This window comes from Myodes glareolus, chromosome 1 (assembly GCF_982192425.1).
Source record: "Myodes glareolus chromosome 1, mMyoGla1.1, whole genome shotgun sequence".
Taxonomy (NCBI): domain Eukaryota; kingdom Metazoa; phylum Chordata; class Mammalia; order Rodentia; family Cricetidae; genus Myodes; species Myodes glareolus.
The window spans coordinates 35,976,147-35,998,748 of NC_142026.1; the positions used below are offsets into that span (position 1 = coordinate 35,976,147).

General features: G+C 49.3%; 1 protein-coding gene across 6 annotated transcripts; it reads left to right on the forward strand.

The window, feature by feature from the left end:
* The first annotated feature begins 587 nt into the window (after window positions 1-587).
* On the forward strand, window positions 588-22,576 carry D2hgdh (D-2-hydroxyglutarate dehydrogenase). 6 transcript variants are annotated; one of them, XM_048441976.3, is made up of 10 exons: window positions 588-678; window positions 2,194-2,537; window positions 6,284-6,341; window positions 6,936-7,075; window positions 7,767-7,960; window positions 10,214-10,382; window positions 12,589-12,732; window positions 13,797-13,939; window positions 19,704-19,869; window positions 21,326-22,576. In XM_048441976.3, exons 2-10 carry the CDS (start codon window positions 2,204-2,206, stop codon window positions 21,583-21,585), a joined length of 1,608 nt encoding a protein of 535 aa, XP_048297933.3. In that variant the 5' UTR covers window positions 588-678; window positions 2,194-2,203; the 3' UTR covers window positions 21,586-22,576. The 6 variants fall into 6 exon arrangements, with proteins under 6 accessions (XP_048297933.3, XP_048297932.3, XP_048297934.3 ...); XM_048441975.3 differs by lacking the exon at window positions 588-678 and adding an exon at window positions 1,019-1,170; XM_048441977.3 differs by lacking the exon at window positions 588-678 and adding an exon at window positions 1,070-1,170 and having other exon boundaries at window positions 2,199-2,537.
* The last annotated feature ends 26 nt before the right edge of the window (window positions 22,577-22,602 follow it).

Here is a 22,602-nt window from a genome sequence, read left to right on the forward strand (position 1 = left end):
AGTGGCCTATGGAGTGAGGGCCAATTTAGTATGAAGGGGCTAGCAGAAGCCTCTGGAATGTCCTAACCAGTACAGGAATTCAGTTGTGACTTGAACCTGGACAATGCCAGGATGATGCACTGACCATGTCCCAGAGCCCCTGTCTGACAAACTTGGAAGGGTGGACAGACACTAGGGAACTGGCCTAATGAAGGCATAGCTGCAGTTGCCTCCACCCCGTCCCAGGCACACCGCACGTAGTAGCTACTGATGCCTAAGTCCTGCCTTCTCTTATCCAGTTTGCAAGGACTATCTGGATGCCTTGGCTTTTTCTCAGCGAAGCGACGCTATACTTCTAGTCTTGCCTCGGGAACCTCCTGCTTTTCCTGGGACAGAGATCTAAAGTAGCTAGTGCAGAACCCTAAATTATCTTAACATCTTATAGAATGTGCTTCCCGGGCTTGTCCCGTGATGGTAAAAAGAAGCGAGTAAGCTGGAACTGACCCAGGAAAACCGCAGATGAGCCCTGTTTCAGATCCCAGGTACTGCCGGACCCAGGAGGTCAGGAATTCTCTGTAGAGCTGGACTGGCCTCTGTGGTACCCGTAGGTAAGGCCCTGCCCTGGACCTTGCTCAGTGAAGTGTTACTTTGAGGGCTGGGCTTTCGAAGTAGTGCCTGTTGATGAACCAGTGGCCTCAGGTGAGACGGAAGCTCGGGGGAGAGAGAGAGGAAGAGGGTAGAGATCCATAGGGGCGATAGAGGTCCCTAGGGAAACAGAAATCTCGGGGGAAGAGAAGAGCTTCCAAGGGTGACAGGGTTCCTGGGGAAGGAGCCACAGTGAGATGAAGGAGTGGGCACTTAGCTTTTGGGACTAGTCGTGTGGACCATGATGAGATCAGTTGGGAAAAGCGCTCGGAATAGGGAGCGCGTGGACATCTGCTGCGTGGAGTCAGATTCTGATCCAAGCAGAACAGCCTCTTTTTGGGACCTGGGGTACTCAGGTTGGGTCAGGAGAGCTCACTGGAAGGACTCGGAGGATTAAGTCAGGGCCTAAGGGCGGGGTTGGAAAGGGAGGACCGACACATGCGCAGTCGCTTGCTTCATCCCGACTGGTCTAGGCCTAAGGTGGTGCAAGGGTGGGAACCTGGGCAAGTGTGCGGACTCAGTTTTTGCACTCGGACGGACGCTAGGGTGCGTAGTGGGCCGGCTGCAGTTCCAGGGTGGTGGGCGCTGGTGTCTGGGTCTGTGCCGCCGGGGCTGTGGCCTGTCAAGTGGGTCGGGAGCGAGCCGGGACTGCCGGCGGTGTGAGCCTATTTACAGCGTTGTCACCCGCAGCGCTCCCAGGCCGTGTTAGGTAGGATTGCAAATAGTTTGTCCTCCCTGACGTCACAGCGCATGCGCATGCTTCGCGCATGCTGTGTTGTGGTTTTCCGTCCCAGGTAAGGCGGAAGCGGCGGCCAAGGAGAGCTTTCAGTTGGAAGGTGGCGTCTTCTGGATAAGCCTCCTGTGTTAGCTGCCTTACCCGGGCCAGTATGCACTGTCGCAGTTCCCTTCCCTCCAGGCCTTTTAAAACTTATGGCAAGGTATACGTAAGATGTAAAGTTTGCCTTTCAACTGCTTAGGTGCACAATTCCCGTGATACCTTCCCTTTTTGGGCTTTAAAACCTAGTTTTGTTTTGAAGGTGAAGGGTCTGGAAAAGCGGTTGCTGTTTGCAAACGTTAAAATATAATGCCCAGGAGAGAATGCACCACCACGAAGTATACACGAGTGAATTTACAGGGCTGATATGCTGGGTGAAACATTCAGAACCCAACCCTTCTAAGTATCTTACCCTCTATGTCCTGCAGCCTGAATCCCCTTCCTCTGTCATTCTAGTGCCAAGCCATCCCGTTCCTCTAGGCTAGTGGCTCTCAACCTTCCTAATGTGACCCTTTAATACAGCTCCCCAACTGTAAAATTATTTTGTTGCTGCTTCATAACTGTAATTTTGCTAGTGTTATGAACTGTAATTTAAATGCTGATATGCAGGATATCTGATAGGCGACCCCAAAGGGGTAATGACCAGCATATTGAGAACTGCTGCTCTAGGCAATGCGTATGTGACTTCATGTGGTACAGACGCCATTGTGGGGCTCTCCCATTACTTCATTGCTCGTGAGCTGAAAGTTCAATTTTTACTTATATCTATCTATGTATCCATCTGTCTATCTAAGGGCAGGGGCAATGGTGTTCCATTTGGTGCCCAGATGTTCTGCAAGACTCTTCTGGGCATCATCAGGATGGAGGAGGACCTACATTCAGGGAGCCTCGGTGGGGCTGAAGTGGCTGGGTTGCCCACGGGATTCGTACAGCCCCTTGGCTTGCAGAAGGTACTCCTCCGTCTCCGGCAGCCCTGAGGTGATGCTGACCCCTGAGCGATACCCAGTGCAACGGCTGCCGTTCTCCACTGTGTCTGAGGAGGACCTGGCTGCCTTTGAACGCATCATACCTGGCAGAGTGATCACAGACCCTGAGCAGCTGGAGGCATGCAATGTGGACTGGCTGAGGAGCGTCCGGGGTGAGTCAGGACCTGGGCAGTGGAGTAAGAGATCGAAGTGCAGAGACCAGGTACACAGTGTAGGTGATGGGAGTAGCATTCACTGTGAACACGCCTTGGATGCCTTGGAAGACACTGCCGAGGTCTTCAGGGATGTAACATGAGGGCCGGCTTGTTGGGGTTTCTGTCCCACTGGTACCCCACAACCGGCATACCCCAAGGAAAATCATACACAGGACTCCATAAGATTATAAACTGATTGGCCCATTAGGTCAGGCTACTTATTAGCTCTTACAACTTTTGTTACCCCATTATCCTTATCTATGTTAGCCACAGGGCTCAGTACCTTTCTCAGCTGGGCAGGTTACATCCTGTCTCTTTGGTGGTCTGCGCAGGAGTGCAGAGGGAGCTTCCTGCTTCCCAGAATACTCCCAGTCTCTTTGCTCCACCTCTGCTTCCTGTCTGGCTTTCCCGCATATCCTGCCTGCCTGGCCAATCAACGTTTTATTAAAGTATGATTGACAGAATACAGACAATTCTCCCACACTACAGGGAGTAAAATTGGCAGATTGAAAAGCGGAGGTCCTTGGCTGAAGCGAGGACTGTGATACCACTGCCTGCATCTGTGTAGCTTCTTAGGCAGTTTTCACCCAAGGCACCCGCCCCCCCTCTCAGTTCTGGAAGCTCAGAGTCCTTCTGGTGACTTCAGGTGTTCCTGGTAGCACCCTCCAGCTTCAGCTTTATGTGGCCTCAATCTTTGGTCCTCTTCTGTCTTTTTTTTTTTTTTTTAAAAAAGATTTATTAGCTGGGAGGTGGTGGCACACCCTTTTAATCCTAGCACAGAGGCAGAGGCAGGCGGATCTTAGAGTTCCAGGCCAGCCAGCCTGGTTGACAAAGTGAGTTCCGATACAGCCAGGGCTACACAGAGAAACATTGTCTTGAAAAAACAAAAACAAAAAAACAAAACAAAAAGAAAAGATTTATTTTGTGTGTGTGTGTGTGTGTGTGAGAGAGAGAGAGAGAGAGAGAGAGAGAGAACAGTAAGTGACTTCGGAAGCCAGAAGATGTTGGACGTCTTGGAGTTAAGAGTTCCCGGCAGTTGTCAGTCACCTGATGTGGTTCTCTGCAAAAGCTGCAAGTGCTCTTAATCATTGAGCCATCTCTCCAGGTATCCTCTTCTGTCTCAGAGAAACCTTGTCAGTGTATTTAGGGTCCACTTAGTCCAGAATGATTTTAACTTGAGAAATTTAAAACAACAAATTTTGTATGTGTGTGAGAGTGTGGGTTGGTGCACGTGAATGCGGTCCACGTGGAAGCCAGAAGGAGGCGTCAGAGCTCCTGGAGCTGGAGTTAGAGGCAGTTGTGAGCGGCCAAGTGTGGGTTCTAGGAGTCAAGCTCTAGTCCTCTAGTCTGCTCTTAGTTACTCAGCCGTCTCCAGCACTCAACCTTAGATCTTCATTATCCTGTCAAGAGCCTATTTCTACATTGGACTGGAGAGATGGCTCAGCGATTAAGAGCACTGGCTGCTCTTGAGAGGACCGGGGCTCAGTTCTTAGTACCCTTCATGACAGTTCACAACTGTCTGTAGCTCCGGTTCCAGAGGATCTGACACCTTCACACAGACATATACACAGGCAAAACACCAACACACATGAAATAAAAAAAATAAATGCATTTTAAAAGGTTTTAAAAAAATGAGCTTATTTCTATAGTATCAAGCCATTCCCATAGGTTCCAGGGTTAAGATTCCATCTTTGTGGGGATCCAGGTATCTCTATAGAGCGGGGTACGTGACTGACCCTCTGGCTGTTACATAATTGCTGCTCTCAGCCTCCTCCTCTTCCTGCACCTGTTTCTGTTGCTCAGTAGCCCAGGCCCAGTGGTTACTATGTCTCATTTTCTCTTCTGAAGTGATTTCATCCAACTTGAAAACACAGCGTGATGTTCTTGCTATAAAGAGAAGTACTTGGTAACAACATACGAAGAATGCCTTTGACCGGAAATGAGGATACTTGAGTGCCAGGCAGGATGGCCCAATACTTCATGGATGTTCTCTTGTTATCAGGAAAGACCTGATAAAAATGGAGCCATCACGGGTTCCAGAGGAACCGGAAAGGGTTGTCTCTAGGTCTGTTTATGAGATACAGAGGAACAACCGCAGGGCTGTGCAGACAGTGGAACCCTGGATCTCTGTTTACTGGCTAGAAAGGGGCCCAGGAGAACCTCTGGGGAAATGGAGTTTGGGTTTGTACAGATAGATGCAGCCCAGTGGCCAATCTGGAGTCCAGCGTTGGGGCCCCTGGGGCCCAAGACCATTAGTGGAGAAGAGGAACCAGCTAAGGAGACTGGGAAAGCAAGGCCAAGGGACAGCAGGGAGCCAAAGGAATATGGTACAGAATCAATGGAGAAAGGCTCGGTGAAGGGGCACGGATTGCCACATGTGATAGCAGATTAGGGAAGGTGAATGAGATCGATGCCATTAGTGACCTTAACTCAGAGCTGTGGGCACGGTCCTTGGTGAAAGACAAAAATTGCTGGAGTCTATTCCAGACTGGAGGAGGGAGGGAGAGTTCTCTTGGGTGTTTCCTGAAGTGTATACTGTCATCCAGGGGTTTGGGCAGTGAGGGCATTTTATAGGATCCCAGGCCAGAGGAGGTTTGTTTTCAGTTTTTTGTTTTAAGATGAGAGCATTTTAGCTGGTTTACCGAGCCGATGGGAAGGATGGGGGAAAGGTGGGTAGAAAGGGAGGAAGGAAAGGGCAGTGAGCCCCAGAGAGCAGGAGTGGTGGACTGTGTGTAAGCGAGCTGCACAGGTGTGGGGCTCCAGGTAGGAAGCAGATCGCCTGCAGTAGCCAGAGGAAGCATCGTCGCTCGTGGGTGGAGAGGCAAGGTGAGTAGAAGTTTGGAGGGGCATTGGCAGTCGTGGGCGAGCATAAGCTAGGATATGATTGTGTTTCCTGTTTGTAAAAATAGGCAGCGGGTCATATTTGTCCCCAATATGAGTGGTTACTGAAGTCCTAATGAGTTCATCAGGAAGAAAGCTAGGGAGCCACAGGGGCGTTGGGCAGCCAGGCCTGAAATGGGTGGCTGGTGATGCGGAATGTTCCTTTGGTGGTGTCCTACCTAGGGTGTGATGGAACACCATGACTAAAGAAACCTGGGGAGGAAAGGGTTTGTTTGGCTCACACTTCCGCATCACTGTTCATCATTGAAGAAAGTCAGGGTGGGAACCTGGCAGCAGGAGCCGATGCAGAGGCCATGGAGGCCTCTTACTGACTTGCTCCCATGGCTTTCTCAGCCTGCTTTCTTATAGAACCCAGGGCCACCAGCCCAGGGATGGCTCCACCCACCATGGGCTGGGCCCTCCCACACCAATCAATAATTAAGAAAATGTCCTCCAGCTAGATCTGATGGAGGCATCTTCTTAATTGAATTTCCCTCTTTCAGATGACTCTAGCTAGTGTCAAGTTGACATAAAACTAGCAACTAGCCAGGACAGGTGGATTATCAGGGAGAGGTACCTGCAAGAGAGACCGAGGCAAAGAGGATACCTGCACACTTTTTTTTTTTATTTTGAGACAAATGTTTTTCTGTGTACCCCTGGCTGACCTGAATTCACTCTGTAGACCAGGCTGACCTTGAACTCAGAGATCTGCCTGCTTCTGCCTCCCGAGTGCTGGGATTAAAAGTGTGTGTCACCTTCAAGGAAGGATTGTGACTGAGCCACGTCCCTCCACGTGGGCTGACAAGTCTATTCTCTTGTCACAGGCTGTAGTAAAGTGTTGCTGAGGCCCCAGACCACGGAGGAAGTGTCCCAGATTCTTAGGTAAGAGGAAATCTCCTGTATTCCTAAGTGAGGAGATGTTTGTCGTCAGTGCTTTCCGACACCACGGGCCACATTCACACCTGCCCAATAGAAGATCCTTGTGGTTTGCTGCCCTTGGGGTTCACTGAGTGCTCATGGGCAAGGGCATCCCTTTCTCCAGATCCCTATCTGCAAGAGTCCTGGCTGGAGGATGCTTTACAAGTACAGCCCGAGGGCTGGTGGTTCAGGCTCAGAGCTCAGCCTACAGCAGTGGGATTAGAGGAGGTGAGAGTGGTGGAGGTAAAGATGGTGTCACCTCTGACTCTTAGAAACAGTGAGAGAGCTCTGAAGGTATTAGAATTAGGCCACATAGGCCTCTTCCCCATGCCCCAGAGACAATGTCAGCCTCCCTTCCTCTGTGTATAGCTTTGTGGGAGGAGAGGGGAGACTCTCCTTCTTCACAGGGTATTGGGGAAGAACCTCTGTAGCAGGAAGGCCTAAAAAGGAGATGAGGTTTCAGAGACAGGTGTCAGCTTGGTAGCCTGTCCTTTGGCGATGGGGTGGTTGTCTGGGCTTTGGGATGCTGGCTTGATATCTATCCTATATTTGTCCCAGGCATTGCCATAAGAGAAACTTGGCTGTGAATCCACAAGGGGGAAACACTGGCATGGTGGGGGGCAGTGTCCCCGTCTTTGATGAAATCATCCTGTCCACTGCCCTCATGAACCAAGTCATCAGCTTTCATGATGTATCCGGTAAGCTTGTGTTCTGTGTGCTCCCAACTCCTCTGTTCTTCCTCCCTAGCCTGAGGCTAGCAAATGTGTGGGAGAGGGCGGGGGTCCTGACTGGGATAGAGCTGGCAGCTGCATAGCTGCATCAGGACCATCTTCTGTGTGCTGTAAGTCACTAGGTGACTCACTAGGTGTCTCACACTGTGGACATGCCACACAAGTCTCCTTTGTATCCAGAGTTTGCCACCACAGCTTGTCCTGGGCATACATGCTACACAGTGAGTGATACCGTGAAAGAGTTTCATAGCCTTCTCCCATACCAAGGCTGGGTTGCTGTATAGGGGACTATTGTTTGCAGTCAGCAACAGTTTTCATCACCAAAACAGATCTAAACATTGTAACCTGGGACCCGCTGCTCCCCAAGCTGAGGTCACTGCTTTGTAACAACCCTCTCTTCTACTCCCTCCCCTTAGTTAGACAAGCACTTTTCTCCGTTTTTGCCTTTCTAATTTTTCTTGTCTTATATTGTAATTACAAAGGACCAAGTGATGTTTTTCCTGTGTAGCAGGAAGTCTTCCTTCTTGCTTGATCTCGGAGGAGAACACTCTTGTTTCTGGGGGTTCTTACTACAGAGGAGTTTGGGGTTTCTCAACAGCAAGCATTCTCATACCCCTGGAAACCCCGAAGTTGTTGGTAACTCAGTTGCTCTTTGTAGGAATTCTGGTCTGCCAGGCGGGCTGTGTGCTGGAGGAGCTGAGTCAGTATGTGCAGGAGCGGGACTTCATCATGCCCCTGGACTTGGGAGCCAAGGGCAGCTGCCACATTGGGGGCAATGTGGCAACCAATGCTGGTGGTCTGCGCTTTCTGCGATATGGCTCACTTCGAGGGACTGTCCTGGGCCTGGAAGTGGTGAGCTGGGTTCTAATAGGGTGCATAGCCTGTCCTGGAGACATCTTACCTTCCATCTGAGGGTGTTGACTTGGCAGTGGTGCAGGATGTGGGGCTATATTGGTGTGTGTGTGTGTATCTGATTCCAGATTAGAGACCCTATTGTAATGGTTCCTGGCTCTGGGCACCTCGGGCACATGTGGAGTCCTCCTAAGGAACCGCCAGGGGTCACTTCATTCAGGCAGCAATATTCTACTTGTACTAGACTTTCAGGAATTGGAGAAGGAGGAAGGTTAGCTAAGGCCACCTTGATATGGAGTCACATCCCTGCCAGTTTCCCTCCTGGACTCCCTTCCCCTTCCCTGAACCCTTGCTGTATTAATTACTTTTCCCACTGCTGCCATAAAGTAATTGACAAGTAACGTAAGGGAGGAGAGGTTTCTTTTGACTCAGGTTGAGAGGATACAGTCCATCAGGGTTGGGAAAGGATGGTGGCCGGACTGTGAGCGAGCTGGTTACATTGTCTGGTTACATTGTATCCGGAAGCACAAAAAGATAAGCTGGGGGTTGTTGCTGTCCACTTTCAAGATGGGTTTCCCTACCTCAGTTAAATATTTCTGGAAACACCGACACAGACACTACAGGCCTGGTGCTTCCATGGCAATTTAAATTTAAAGTCAGTTCTCCCCCCCCCCCCCGTGTGTGTGTGTGTGTGTGTGTGTGTGTGTGAGAGAGAGAGAGAGAGAGAGAGAGACAGACAGACAGACAGACAGACAGACAGATAGACAGACAGAGGGAGAGGGAGAGAGATCTTAAGTGTCTCCTATTACTCTTTACCTTGTTTTCTGAGATAGTCTTTTTTTGAACCTGGAACTCACCAACTGGCTGGCCTGTTGGGCAGTGATTCTCCTATCTCTGCCTCCTAGGGCTGGGATTATAGCACAGATTGCCATGTACATCCATCTCATATATATATATATAGTCAGAGCTTCACTGTGTCACCCTGGCCGACCTGGAACTCTCTGTGTTGACTGACCTCAGACTCGCAGAGATCCACCTGCTTCAGCCTCCTGAGTGCTGGGATTAAAGACCTATGCCACCATGTCTGACTCTCCATGTCTGTTGCATGCGTGCATGTGTGTGTATATGACACATATGTAGAGGCCAGAGGACAGCTTGTAGAAGTTGGCTCTCTATTTCTGCTCTGTAGATTATGGGGATTGACCTGGGTTGTCAGGCTTAGTGGCAGCTGCCCCTCCCCCAAACCTTCTCACAGGCTCTAGATCCAACTGTTGATGTGGGTGCTGGACGTTGGAACTCAAGTCGTGCAGCATGTTTTACCCACTGAGTGATCTCCGCAGCTCCTGATTTTCTATCGGTTAAGTTGACAGTGAAGACTAACTTACTTATCCTGTCTCCTGGTGGGTTCTAAGGGCAGAGTGTGTTTTTCTTAGACAGAAAACTATGCTTTTTCCAGTAAGTCACAGTGTCCCAGTGGCTTAGCTTTCTGGTTGGTTGCCAGCTACTACTACTATTTTTTCTGTACTTACTGTCCTGAAAATCCAGTAAGCCACTGACTTGATGTACTAGCCAACAGGTCTCAGGTTAGAATTGTCATATGGGAGCCAGCAATGCCTTTATGCCCTAGGGTCTCGGATATTGAGGGGACCCTCAAGCTGGGCTGTTCCCTGCTGATCAGTCCTCCCAGCCGTGTATCTCCAGCTGTGCTCCTCGGTCCCCTTTTATGGCTCTTCCCTCTTTGGTGTGTTCCCTGCCCCCCCCCCCCCGCAAGCTGTGCTTTTGTTCTTCCCAGCTCTAGAGGTTCCTTGCCTCTCCCAGATGTGTTCCCTGCCCACTGAAGGCATGCTCCCGGCTTCTGTGTTCCCTCATCTGTGTTCCCTACTCTTCCTAACTGTGTCCCTCACTTGCATGAGCTATGCTGCCCTCTCCCTCCAGCTGTGGTCTTTGCCCTCCACAGGTGTGCCTCCGTGTGTTCTTTGGGTGGGTTTCCGTCCAGACAATGAACTTAAGTTGCGGTTGGGAGAGTCTTGCTCTAGCTGGGGATAAATATCATCCCTTTAGTCTGATTAATCCACTCCAGGTTCTATTCATCCCCAGGCTCCATCCTGAAGTAAATGGGGGTGGGATGGGTACAGTGGTAGAGGGTTAATAACTGGCTATTTTTGGGGTGTGGGGAGGTTGGAGTTGGGTCAGCATCTCCAGAGAAGGTAAGGGTGGCTGATGCGGGAAGGCCTGTCTCTTTCCTCTTGCCAGGTACTTGCTGATGGAACCATTCTGAACTGCCTGACCTCCCTGAGGAAGGATAACACAGGCTATGACCTGAAGCAGCTGTTCATTGGGTCAGAGGGCACCCTGGGAATCATCACTGCCGTGTCCATCTTGTGCCCACCCAGGCCCAAGGCTGTGAATGTGGCTTTCCTCGGTAGGTCCCCCTCAACCTACTTCTGAGTCAGACATGTTGGTGTGAACTTGGAATGAGAGGAGCCCATTGCTCCTTGCCTCTCTGCTTCCTGTCCGGAGATTTGGGTCTTGGCCCTCCAGGTGTCCAGAGTGTAGCCTGAAACAGAGGTGATAAGCTGTTTCTCGTCAGATCACACTTTACTCTAGCATAATTGAGACTCTTTTCTTCTTTGTCCCACTGTGCTTGGATTTCAGAAATGTGTTCTGTGATTCCGAGCGAAACAGTGGCATGGTGGTAATTTCTGTGGGGAAGTCGGTCTCTCTCTCTCTCTTCCTCGCTCTAGCTCACCGCAGTCGGCTATAGCGTCTCTCCTTATGTAGAGTTCTTACACCATCTGGTCTTTCTTTACTATGCAGCTGACGTGACTTCTGTCTATGGCCTGCCTTTGCTGCCTGTGGTTCATGTTTTTCTCTTTCCTCTTTCTGGATTGTTATCCAGCTTCTGTCTGCAGCTGACTCATTCAGCTAAGCTGAGTGAGTTCTGGAAGGAAATGGGCACGCTTGACTCACCAGATCCTACCAGAGGAGGCTGTCGGTCTTTCTTATGGTCTTTTCCCAGTCATTTGTTCTTATTATGTCCTTTATCTATTTATATTCATGTGTGTGGGGTGCACATTTATGTGCCTGCTTGTGCGGTCCAGAGGTCAGCCTTTTTTTTTTTTTTTTTTTGAGACAAGACTTTTTCGTTGTCCTGGTAACCACTGATTAGACTAAGCAGGCTGACCAGTGAGCCATAGAGATGCATCTGTCTTCAATTCCTCAGTGTACGAATTCCAGGTGTACGCCACCATACCTGCCTTTTCTTTTCTTCCTTTTTTCTTCTTCCTTTCTTTTTTTTCCTTTTTTAAAAAAACTTGTATGTTGTTTTACCAGCATGTACGTTGTTATGCCTGCATGTATGTCTGTGCACCATGTGTGTGCAGTGCCAATGGAGACCAGAGGAAGGAGTCAGGTTCCCTGGAACTAGGGTTACAGATGCTTGTGAGCCACCATGTAGGTGCTGGGAACCAAACCCAGGTCCTTTGGAAGAGCAGCCAGTGCTCTTAACCTCTGGGCCATCTCTCCAGCTCCGTGCTGAGGTCCTTCTGTTTGGACAGCCAGCACATCACCAAAGACTGAGCTGTTTCCCCAGGTAGTTGATATTTTTAAAGTCTCTGTCACAGCACTGTTCACGGGCCATTTCTCTGGCTCTTTATCTGTCTGCTGCACTAGACATTTCTTAGTCTCTCGTTCTCTCTAACTGCATCCAAGACCATTTCTTGTAGTGGAGGACCTGGTTTCTCACAGCATCTTGTCCATGTGTTCTGAGTTATCTTGGGCTGTAAGCATAGCCATGTTTCTCAACTGTTTGCTTCCTAGAAGCCTAGGATGAGGGTGGTTTCCTCTTGGAAGGGGTTGTGTTGCTTTTTGCTCGCTGGTCCTGGATCTTCTAAAGTCCAGGAATGTCATCTCCTATGACAGGGTTTCTACCTGTGGATACAGCCCCTTAGTTCCTTTCTGCTTCCATACAGCTACCCTGGGGCTTCTCTGTGGCCCCCAAGTTCTGTAGCCCTGCAGAGATCTCAGGTGTCCATAGATGAGTGTCTGGTGAATTTCTGAGACCGACTTAGACCTCTGTGCTTATGGGTGAGCGAAATGACCTGTTTCTGATGGCTCTCGGTTCTGGCCCCATGTTTACATACTTTGCCAGGATTGGCTCTCTGATTCCTTTTGCCATTCTGAGTACACTGTAGCAGTTCTTTTTTTTTTTTTTTTAAGATTTATTTATTTATTACAGACAGAGTGTTCTGTTTTGCATGTATACCTGCTGGCCAGAAGAGGGCACCAGACCTCATTACAGGTGGTTGTGAGCCACCATGTGGTTGCTGGGAATTGAACTCAGGACCTCTGGAAGAGCAGCCAGTGCTCTTAACCTCTGAGCCATCTCTCCAGCCCCACTGTAGCAGTTCTTAGGCATAGTTTCAGATCTGGAGATCTTGAAATAAACTTGTGGGCTGAACCATGGAGTGTTTCCTGTAGCACCCAGTTCTTCATGGTCACTCCCCTTGTTCATGTGAGTTGGGATATGTTGTTGCTGAGAAGGGGGTGACCTTGCCAGGCGATGGGTGAGGCCCTGGGTCCCGCGCTCCTTCCCTCTGTAGTGCCTGAAGCACTATGTCCCGTTGCAGGCTGCCCTGGGTTTGCCGAGGTTCTACAGACATTCAGCACCTGCAAGGGGATGCTGGGCGAGATCCTGTCTGCATTTGAGTTCATGGATGCTGAATGCATGCAGTTGGTGGGACAGCACCTCCACCTGACCAACCCAGTACAAGGTACCTGCTCCTATGCAGTTGGGTAACACTGCCCTGCTGCTTGGACACCATGGAACATGTTGGACCTCTCCAAGGTTCCGGCAGTGGCATGTCCCAGGCGGGCAGGTGGGCAAGGAGAACTGTGTGGCCATTGTGTATAGGAAAACTTGGCTGTCTTTAACACTGAATTCAATCTGTGGTAGGATGAACTCGTATTATTGTTCTGGAAGAAGCCTTAATGTTGTGTTAAGGGGACAGTGCCCCTCAGTAAGCTAGTCATACACATTTAATTTTAGATAGTAAGTTCTTATGTTAGAAATTATGGCCTTTAGCCTGCCGTAACCATGTCTGAGCTGATTGTCTACCGACAGGTGGCCTTTCCCTGGGGTTCTGGAGTTTTGTAAGTGTTGCAGGATATTTGATCTCTCTGTGAAACTTCGAGTAATTAGTAAAAATTAACCTTGGATCGGGGGTGGAGCCAGCAACTAGTTAACAAGAATTAACCATCAAGAGTATGGAGGACCTAGGAAGGTGGATAGAAAGAGGCACACACAGGAAGAAGTAGGGAGGGACTTAGAGGCTCATGGGCCTTTTTGATTTGGGATAGATGGATGGAGACACAAAGTCTTGCTGGATCTCCAGACAATTAGGAAGGTCAGCAGGTTGCTTCTCAGCTTCTCTGAGCTAGCAGGTTTTCACCCCAGCATCTGACCCCCGAGTCTTTATTGGTAAATAGAGCAGCTTAGACAAAAGCGACATGTAAGAGTGGGCAGACCAGCTCTCAGAGCTGACAGTGCATTGCTGTGCCAGCCTTGTTCCGCAGCGGGCTCTTGGGAGGTACCCAACTGGACCCAGCCACGAGGCTGAGAGTGAACAGGGTGGGGCATCACACAGAGGGTCCCCTTTGGTCTGCCAGCAGGAAACTTACATTTAAACCACGTGAAATTTAGCCTGCCCGAATGCTTCCTGTTCATAGGCCACCCTAAGCACCTGGGACGAGCTGTCTCTGCCGCCTGACCCAGAGTGAAGTGGTTCTAACCAGTAGGTGGGCGTGGGCTTACACTGCATCTCCTGCTCCCTTACAGAGAGTCCATTCTATGTCCTTGTTGAGACCTCAGGCTCCAGTGCAGGACATGATACTGAGAAGCTGACCAGCGTTCTGGAGCAGGTGCTGAACTCTGGCCTGGTGAGCGACGGCACCATTGCCACGGACCAGAGGAAAGTCCAGGTGATGGAACGCTGCTTTCCACCTTCCTTCCCTCCTGTTCACATAGCTAGGGCCTGGTTTGTCCAGCAACACTGTAGCGTGTGGTCAACCTGCAGCCGGGTTCATGGTGTAGATAGAAAACCTCTTTGTAGTCAAAATGCACAGAGACTTAATATAGACGCTTGGCCAATAGCTCAGGCTTATTGCTAACTAACTCCTACATTTGGAATTAACCCATATTCCTTATTTACGCTCTGCCAAATGGTGGTACCTTTATTAGCATGGCACGTTTATCTTCTGCTCCCTCTGCATCTGCTGACAACTCCAGGCTCTGCCCTTTCTCATCCCTACGTTCTGTTTGGCTTTCCTGCCTTACTTTATCTCATTCAGCTATTGGCCAGTGAGCTTGTTTATTAAGCCAGTCACAGCAACATATATTTACACAGTGTAAAGGAATAGTCCACATCAGCCTTACTATATTGTCAAGAAGTCATTTGTTCTCTTAGGGGGTAAAGGAAAAGGAGGTATATCTGTTTGGGAGCTGCTCATCACCTAAACTGTGGGTTTTATTTTCCTGGTGTCCAGCCCTGGTCCTGCTGTCTGCAGTACAGTGAGTTGCCAGCAGATGGCAGAGAGGCTGCAGGAAGCAGCCAGCGTTGGTCCTTGGAGAGAGAAAAAAGGAAGGTGCCTAGGGAGTATGAAAAGCACTGAATCCTTGAGCTTTGACCTCTAGAGCAAGCCTGTTATATATCCTATTGCATTTTTTTAAAGTTTTTTTCTTTATAGTTGTGGTTGTTTTGTTAGTTGGTTGGCTTTTAGATTTTTTTTTTTTTTTTGAGACAGGTTCTCATCCAGCTTCAGCTGGCCTTGAACATGTTATATATAGTTGAGGGTATCCTTGAACTTCTGTTCCTCCATCTTCTACTCCACAAGAGCTTAGGTGTTCTTCCATACCTGGCTTAGTTTAGCAACCCAAGGCTTCATGTTGCTAGGTGAGAACCCTACAACTGAGCTACATACTAGCCCCACAGTCCACGTTTATCGAAGTGTAAACAATTACACTGCTTCAAATCAAAGGTGTTGAGGGGAATGTGGCAGCCCTTGTGGACGATCTGATTCCATGAGGCTGCCTTACTGCCGCAGATTTATTTGGAGGCTGATGGTGATGAACATGTTACTTTCCACCCGCTTTTGACCTTGGCTTCTGTTGTAGGAGGAGGCCACTTGCTTGCTCCCAGCTGCTCAGCCCCAAAATAATCACACAGAAACTGTATTAATTAAATCACCGCTTGGCCTTTTAGCTCTAGCTTCCTATTGGCTAGCTCTTACATCTTAATTTAACCCATTTCTATTAATCTTTGTATTGCCACGTGGCTGTGGCTTACTGGCAAGGTTCCATCTGGTGTCTGTCATGGCTTCTTGCGACATTGCCTTCTTTCTCCCAGCTTTCAGTTTAGTTTTCCTCACCTTGCTCTACTCTGCCCTATCACAGGCCAAACCAACTTCTTTATTCATTAACCAGTAAGAGCAACACGTATACAGAAGGACTTCCCGCACCAGGCTTCTTCCTTCATCTTGATGTGGTGCTTTTCCACCTGGTAGTGACCCTGTATCTGCTCCTGATGGTAGAGCTGCTCACTCTGAGTCCTCAAGGTCCCCATGCCCCCATCATGCTGGGTCCCTCTGGAGTTTCCTAGAAAATATCTGGGAGAGACTGAAGTGTCGCAGCACCCTCCTTTCTACCTAGCTGGTGGTAGACTTGGATTTGGGTTTAAAAACACCCTTTTCTAGAGCTGTAGCTCAGTGAGAGGATGGTGTCTGATCCCTGAGCGTCTTTTTCTGGTGCGAGGATGGTTTTGAAGATGTTTCTACTGACTTCTCATGTTGAATGAGGCCTTGGGGAGTCCTGAGTCACCCTGCCCTCTGATCCTTTTTTTTTTCTTCAGAAATCCTGAGTTTTCTTTTCTTTTCTTCTTCTTTTTTTTTTTAATTTTTCCATTCAAAAATTTACACTTCCTCCCCTCCTCCCATTCCCCTCCCACTCCCCAACTCCCCCTTCTCCCTTCCCCTCCCTCCTTAAGAGAGGGCAGGGTACCCTGCCCTGTGGGAAGTCCAAGGTCCTTCCCCCTCCATCCAGGCCTAGAAAGGTGTGCATCCAAATAGACTAGCCCTGAGTTTTCTGTTGAAATTTATTAGTGTGTGTGTGTGTGTGTGTGTGTGTGTGTGTGTGCATGTGTGCACACATGTACGTATATGTGTGAATTCATGTTATAGCATGTGTGGCATATTGGACAGGGGACAACTTGGCAGAGTCAGTTTTTTTCTTTTACCATGTGGATTCTGGGTATTTAACTCAGGTTACCAGTCATACACAGCAAGTGCCTTTCTTGCTAAGCCTTCTCTCTGTCCTTTTTTCATTTTTAAAAATTGTTATTGTGTGTGTGTGTAGGCAGAGTTTTCTGTTGAGACCAACAGTCAGCTCTGCCCCACCAGCCGCTCCCAAACAAACACACAGAGACTTCTTTTTAATTTTGAAAGCTCGGCCAATAGCTTAGGCTTGCTTTTAGCTAGCTCTTATAACTTAATTAGCCCATTTCTATTAATCTACGTGTTGCCCCAAGGCTAGTTTACTTCATCTGTGTACTTTCCACGCTGCTTCCTCTACATTTGACAGAAGAGTCAAGTCTAGCCTGGGGTGAGATAAATGAGTGTATTAGGATTATTTATAGGAGCATTGTGACTTACAGGAAGCAAATGTGTCAGAAGGTGTGCACCACTTGCCTCCTAATCGTCTACCTTTGCACGTGTATTCAGAGTGCTGTCTAGTGTTGAAGTATCGGGCGGTCATTAGCTCAGATAACAGCAGGAGCATACAGCGTCTGGGAAAGTTACAGTGATTCACACTCTACTTTCACTTTTTTAAAAAAGATTTATTCATTTTTATTTTACATGTATGAGTGCTTCGCCTGCTCGTATGTGTGTGCACTGCACACCTTGTGCCTGTACAGGATGGCGGACCCTCTGGAGCCTACAGACTGTTGTGAGCCACCATGTGGGTCGTTGAAAAGAACTGGGGTCTCTACAGGAGCAGCCAGTGCTCTTAACCACTGAGTCATCTCTCCAGCCTCTGTCCTTGCTTTTATGAAAGATTCTGTTGGTCTTCGTTATGACGTTGTTAGACATACTTATTGTATCTTATTCGTATCTCCTCGCTGCTACCAATCTCAGTATTTCCTTCTTCCCGTGGGTCCCCTTTCTTGCCCCAAAGAGGTTCTCTTCCGTTTTCATGCCCCATGTACATATGTATACGTGTGTACATACAGTTAAATACAGGTTCTACATGGGAGACAGAGTGCTTCCTGCAGCCTCGCACATAGAATAGCTAAATAATGGCTGTGTTTAGAGGGCCGATCTCGCTTCAGGGACCTCTGACCCCTTATGCAAACTGTTCCAGCCCTCACCCTGTTAGTGGCTCACAACAGATACCAGGCTCCATGTGTTGGATGTCTCTGTGCCTTGTGAGAACTAGGTATCACACTGATTGGACACCAGCAATGACCTGGTGCTGTGTACAAGGCTCACACCAGTGCAGTGAGTGCCCTGTCAGCCCTGCCTCATGAGGAGCCCTGGAGGGAGGCCACACAGGTAAGGGCAACAGGGTGATGGGATGGGAAAGTAGGAAGATATCCCCTGGGGTGTTTGTGGGAGAGGATAGATGTTCTAGAGGTGGGGGAGGCTGAAGCAGAGTTAGGGGACAGAGGCCGGCTAGGGACAGCAGGTTTAGTGACTGCAGGACAAGCAGGGAGCACCACAGAGCAGTATCTGCCATGTTCCTCTCAGAGCTAGATGTGTCTGTGATGGGGATTGGATAGTAGGCCATGTGGTGGTCAGGTGTAGAGTGACCAAAATGGCTATAAAAGTTGAGAGAAACAAACCAACCAAAAAAACAAAACAAAACTGGGTAGTGGTGGTGCACGCCTTTAATGCCAGCACCCAGGAGGCAGAGGCAGGTGGATCTCTGAGTTCCACCTGGTCCACAGAGCAAGTTCTAAGACACAGAAAGGAACCCTGCCTCTAAAAATTGAATGCGCGCGCGCACACACACACACACACACACACACACACACACACACACACTTGAGAGAATTGGGGAGATTTGGACTTTGACTGTAGCCTCAATGGTGGTGAGGGGTTGTGGTTTTTATTATTATTATTATTATTCAGGGTTAAGCCTGATATGAGGTAACGTAGGAAAGGAGCGGTTATGGTGACAGCTCAGCCAGTAAATTACTTGCTGTGTAGGTACGACCCTGAGTTTGATCTCCAGAACTCATGTAAAAGGCTGGGCTTGGTGGGATGGGCTTCTAATCCGAGCACCTGGGAGATGGAGACAAGCAGATCCCAGTGGCCAGCTGCCTAGCTAGCCTAGCCTGATGCTTGAGTTCCAGGCTATTCAGAGACCCCTGAGGAACATTTGAGGATGCTATCTGAGGAACAATACCCAAGGTTGTCCTTATACTTTCACATGTAGTACACACACACACACATACACACACACACACACACACACACACACACACACACACAGAGAGAGAGAGAGAGAGAGAGAGAGAGAGAGAGAGCGCATGTGGCAGGGGAAGTCCTTATCTTTTATTTGTTTTACTTGGTACGTTCCCTGAAATGTTGGGGTTTTTTTCAGGAACTGGCACAAGGGTGAAGGTGTAAACACTGTGGCTCGGATGCAAAGGATCCTGGCAGTTGGGAGCCAAAAGTGTTACTGCTTGGACGGAAAAGTGTTCTGGCAATCAGGAGCCAAGGAACACTACAGGTCCCAGTAAGAGTAGCAGCTTACGGCCCTGTTGCAGGGGAAGGCTTCTCTACTGTAACAACTCTGCTCTGGCAGGGGAGGGTTTCCCCAGCGAAGTTGTTACAGTTCGGCTGGGTTCCGGAGTGTAACAGCTCCATTCAGCTCTGCTAGTGGAACCTTTCCCCAACAAGTGTCACAGCATTGCTCGACTCCACTCAGCCCAGGCTGCAGCTCTGCTCCAGAGAAGAAGGTCTTCCCTCAAGAAGTTTATTGAGATGGAAGAAGAATCCAGGAGAGTGACTCTGCCTGACTCTGCCAGGGTGGAAAAAGGCAGCAACAAACTGAAGCGTCCAAGGGCTTATATAGGACTCCTTAGGGGCGGAGTTTTTCCAGGGAGAAGATTTTTCAGGGTGACAGTTGGTCAGATTTCAGTCCCTTGAGCTCAGATTGGCTAGATCTCGTGCTCAGGGATTGGTTGGTTTTCTGTTTAGGGATTGATTCATTTTTCCTGCTGAGGTTTGGTTGGTTTTCTGCTTAGTTGGTCAGGGGCAGATTCGGCTCTGGTTTCAGGGTCAAAGTGTGTTTCTTTCACTGGCTCTGGTTTCAGGACCAGGCTGGGTTTCTTTGGCTGGCCCTTTTGCCCTACAGAAGGTCCTGGTGTGACAAAGTGGTAGGCAGTGGCTGACTCTGCAGAGGGGAGATGGGGTTCAGTCTTTGTGAGTTCCAGTGTATGAAAACCAAGTAATAATGGAAGAGTTCTTGTGAGGGAACAGCTCTGCTCCAGGTCCTCTTCTGCTCTGCTTTGGCCTCCCTATCCCCATTCCAGCTTCCACTGGTCCCTCCAACAGCCCAGGCCTTGGCTCACCAAGCCCCTCCCCTGCATCTGTGAAGACCTGGATTAAAGCAGTGCCATGTCAGAGACGCTGGCCGCGGAGCTCTGTTGAGGTGTGCTCTGACTGTTTGCCTTCACTGTCCCAGATGCTGTGGGCCCTGCGGGAGAGGATCACAGAGGCGCTCAGTCGTGACGGCTACGTGTTCAAGTATGACATATCCCTCCCAGTGGACCGGCTCTATGACCTCGTGATCGACCTGCGCACCCGCGTTGGCCCTCGTGCCAAACATGTGGTGGGATATGGGCACTTGGGTGAGCAGCGTGTCATCCTGCCCCTGGGAACTGCACTGTGGTGCACTGAGTTAAATATGTTAAAGATAGCCTCGGAGGCCCTACTGCTGTCTGTCCCAAACAACGTGCTTTATATTTACTGAGTAGCCTAGGAGAGGTCATATGGGGAATGAATGAGGGATGACTTACGGAAATCCTTAACAGAATTTCACAATCGATTGTGTTATTTACACCAGCTTACCCCAGCCAGTCCCATGGTACTCAGTAAACAAACAGAACTATAAACATACACTGTCAAGTTATATCCATGTTGACGCCAACGTTTATGACAGAGATTTGCCATTTGAGGTTTTTTTTTTCACCGTTTCCTGTTTTCAGCAAATGATTACCATCACATATTAATATACAGTCATATACTGTCCTCTGGGTTGGGGCATGGAGGAGTAATTTAATATTATACAGCATGGTTACCATTGCATACATATAGCCACGTGTCTCTCCTCTGGGTCAGAGTCATTATGATTCTACCCATGCCTTCACTTAGGTTGTAAAAGCTGATTATATGGGAAGAATCCAAGGCATGTAATGTTGGTTCTTACATTGTTTTTTTTTTTTTATTGAAAAGCAGGCTAAATAAACAGGCTGAGTATATAGCAGGGTATCAGGTCAATTATGTAGTCTTATATTAAATTGGTTGTGAGGTCCAGCAAAAGTTCCAGTTTCTTAGAATGTAAGAGATACTTTCTTAGAATGCCACCACTTCAGCGACTGCCATAGCTGAGCTTGTCAGTCAGTTGAGTTCTGTGTTTTGTACCAGCAAAGGGCCACAAGTCCTGGATTGAATGGATGCCCTTGTTTAATTTCTTTCTCTTTTCTTTGTTTTTGTTTTTGGTTCTTGAGACAAAGTATCTCTTTGCTACTCTGTAGCCCTGGCTGACCTGGAATTCCCTATGTAGACTCAAGGAGCCCCACCCTTCTGCCTCCTGAGTGCTGGGCTCAAATCTGTGCACCCCTGCACTCTGCCCTCATTTCTTTTATTTCAGGTACTGTTTGAAAAGTCTTTGTGCACTAGAATGGTTCTCGCCAACCCATCTCTTTAGACCCAAGTCAGTTTTCAGTCGTTCTAGGGAGGGTAGAAAAGTGATGCTGTAGGTCACATGGTGTTGATTGACAGGAATGACTTGTTCATCCAACTGCCTGTCTCTGACACCTTGGGAAATGTGCTGGGTTGGGGACAGCAGTGTAGCTATGGACTTCTTGCTGCTTCCCAGGGACTCACTTGCCCGAGGTACTGTAAGGTAGGGCTCAGCAGCTGCCATTCGTAATCCTGGAGGATTGAAGGAGTGGGTAAGGGCTGTGGTTCATAACCTGAATGGGCAAGGTGCATCTGGCGAGGGGAGAGTGCATCTTACAGGGTATTAGAAGTGAGGAGGACCTTTGGGGGCCTACCCAGCCTAATTGTTCCCTTGTTCCCCAGGGGATGGTAACCTTCACCTGAATGTGACGGCAGAGGCCTTTAGCCAGGAGCTGCTCGGTGCCTTGGAGCCCTACGTGTATGCCTGGACAGCGGAGCAGCGGGGCAGTGTCAGTGCCGAGCATGGCCTCGGCTTCAAGAAGAAGAACGTCCTCGGCTATAGCAAGCCGCCTGTGGCTGTGAAGCTTATGCAACAGCTCAAGGTCCTGCTGGACCCCAAAGGCATCCTGAACCCCTATAAGACTCTACCCGCTCAGGCCTAACTAGAGCTTTTCCTCTTGTTGCTGCAAGATGCCGGGACCTTGGGCATGGCAGGATTGATAGGCCTTGCGGCCTGCCATCTGATGACCCCTGCGACAGACCAGGTGTCACTGGCTACCCGGGAGCCAACTCTGAGGACCCTCTGGACTAGGCTGCCTTTCTGTGAGTTGAGCAGAGTAGACAGAGCCGTGTGATCCCTTCTCTAGTCTCCTGCCAGCTCGCTGTGGACCGACTAAGTGGGCGGGCCGTCTCCCCACTCCTAAACAGGCGGGCTCTCACCTGCTTTGTGGTGGCCGCTGGAGACCGCCTTGTTGCAACTCCGGGAGGAGTGCGGTGTGATCTCGTCACTGAATGGATCCCTGCGTGATGTGTGTGCCCTGTGAGGGTTGCAGCGAGTTGTCCAGCCCTGGATCAGTTACCATTATGACCCAGAACGCCACGACTCATTCACACGGAGCTGAGTGGAATCTGCTGTCTCACCAAGCAGGTCTTGGATTGGCAACTGACCAGGCAGACCGTATCCCTTGTTTTGTTTTGTTTATTTGTTTGTTTCGTTTAGCCCTGGCTATCCTGAACTTACTATGTAGACCTTTCACTCAGAGATCCTCCTGCCTGTGCCTCTGCCTCCTGAGTGCTGGGATTAAAGGCAAGTCCCACTGCGCCTGGCCTACCTTGTTCCTGACGGCCTGTCTGGTTGGTAAGCAGGTGTGGTGGGCTGTGAACGCTTGCAGAACTTGACATGACTGGCCAGGGGACAGTTTCCAAACTGAAGTGATAGAGGCAACTTCCAGTCATGGGCCTGCCATGTGGCCTGCACATATCCTCTAGGACTTTGGCCGGTCTCCTAACCTCGATTCCTGGCAGTCTGGGAGGTTGAACACACCTCTCTCCTCTTTTGCTGTCGTCAGTTTCCAGAAAAGAAAACTTGGAATTATGACCGGCTGCTGGAAAGTCATTTACATAAAGTCAGTTGTCAAGTTCTGGCTCACCACACCCCTCTGCACATTTGGTGCTCTCTG

What these genes read in the sequence shown, in the direction of transcription:
- D2hgdh (XM_048441974.3), top strand. An exon ending in CTGGCTGAGGAGCGTCCGGG is followed by an intron (nt 2,538 to 6,283) that starts GTGAGTCAGGAC and finishes CTCTTGTCACAG; the next exon opens with GCTGTAGTAAAGTGTTGCTG. An exon ending in CGGACCAGAGGAAAGTCCAG is followed by an intron (nt 13,940 to 19,703) that starts GTGATGGAACGC and finishes TCACTGTCCCAG; the next exon opens with ATGCTGTGGGCCCTGCGGGA.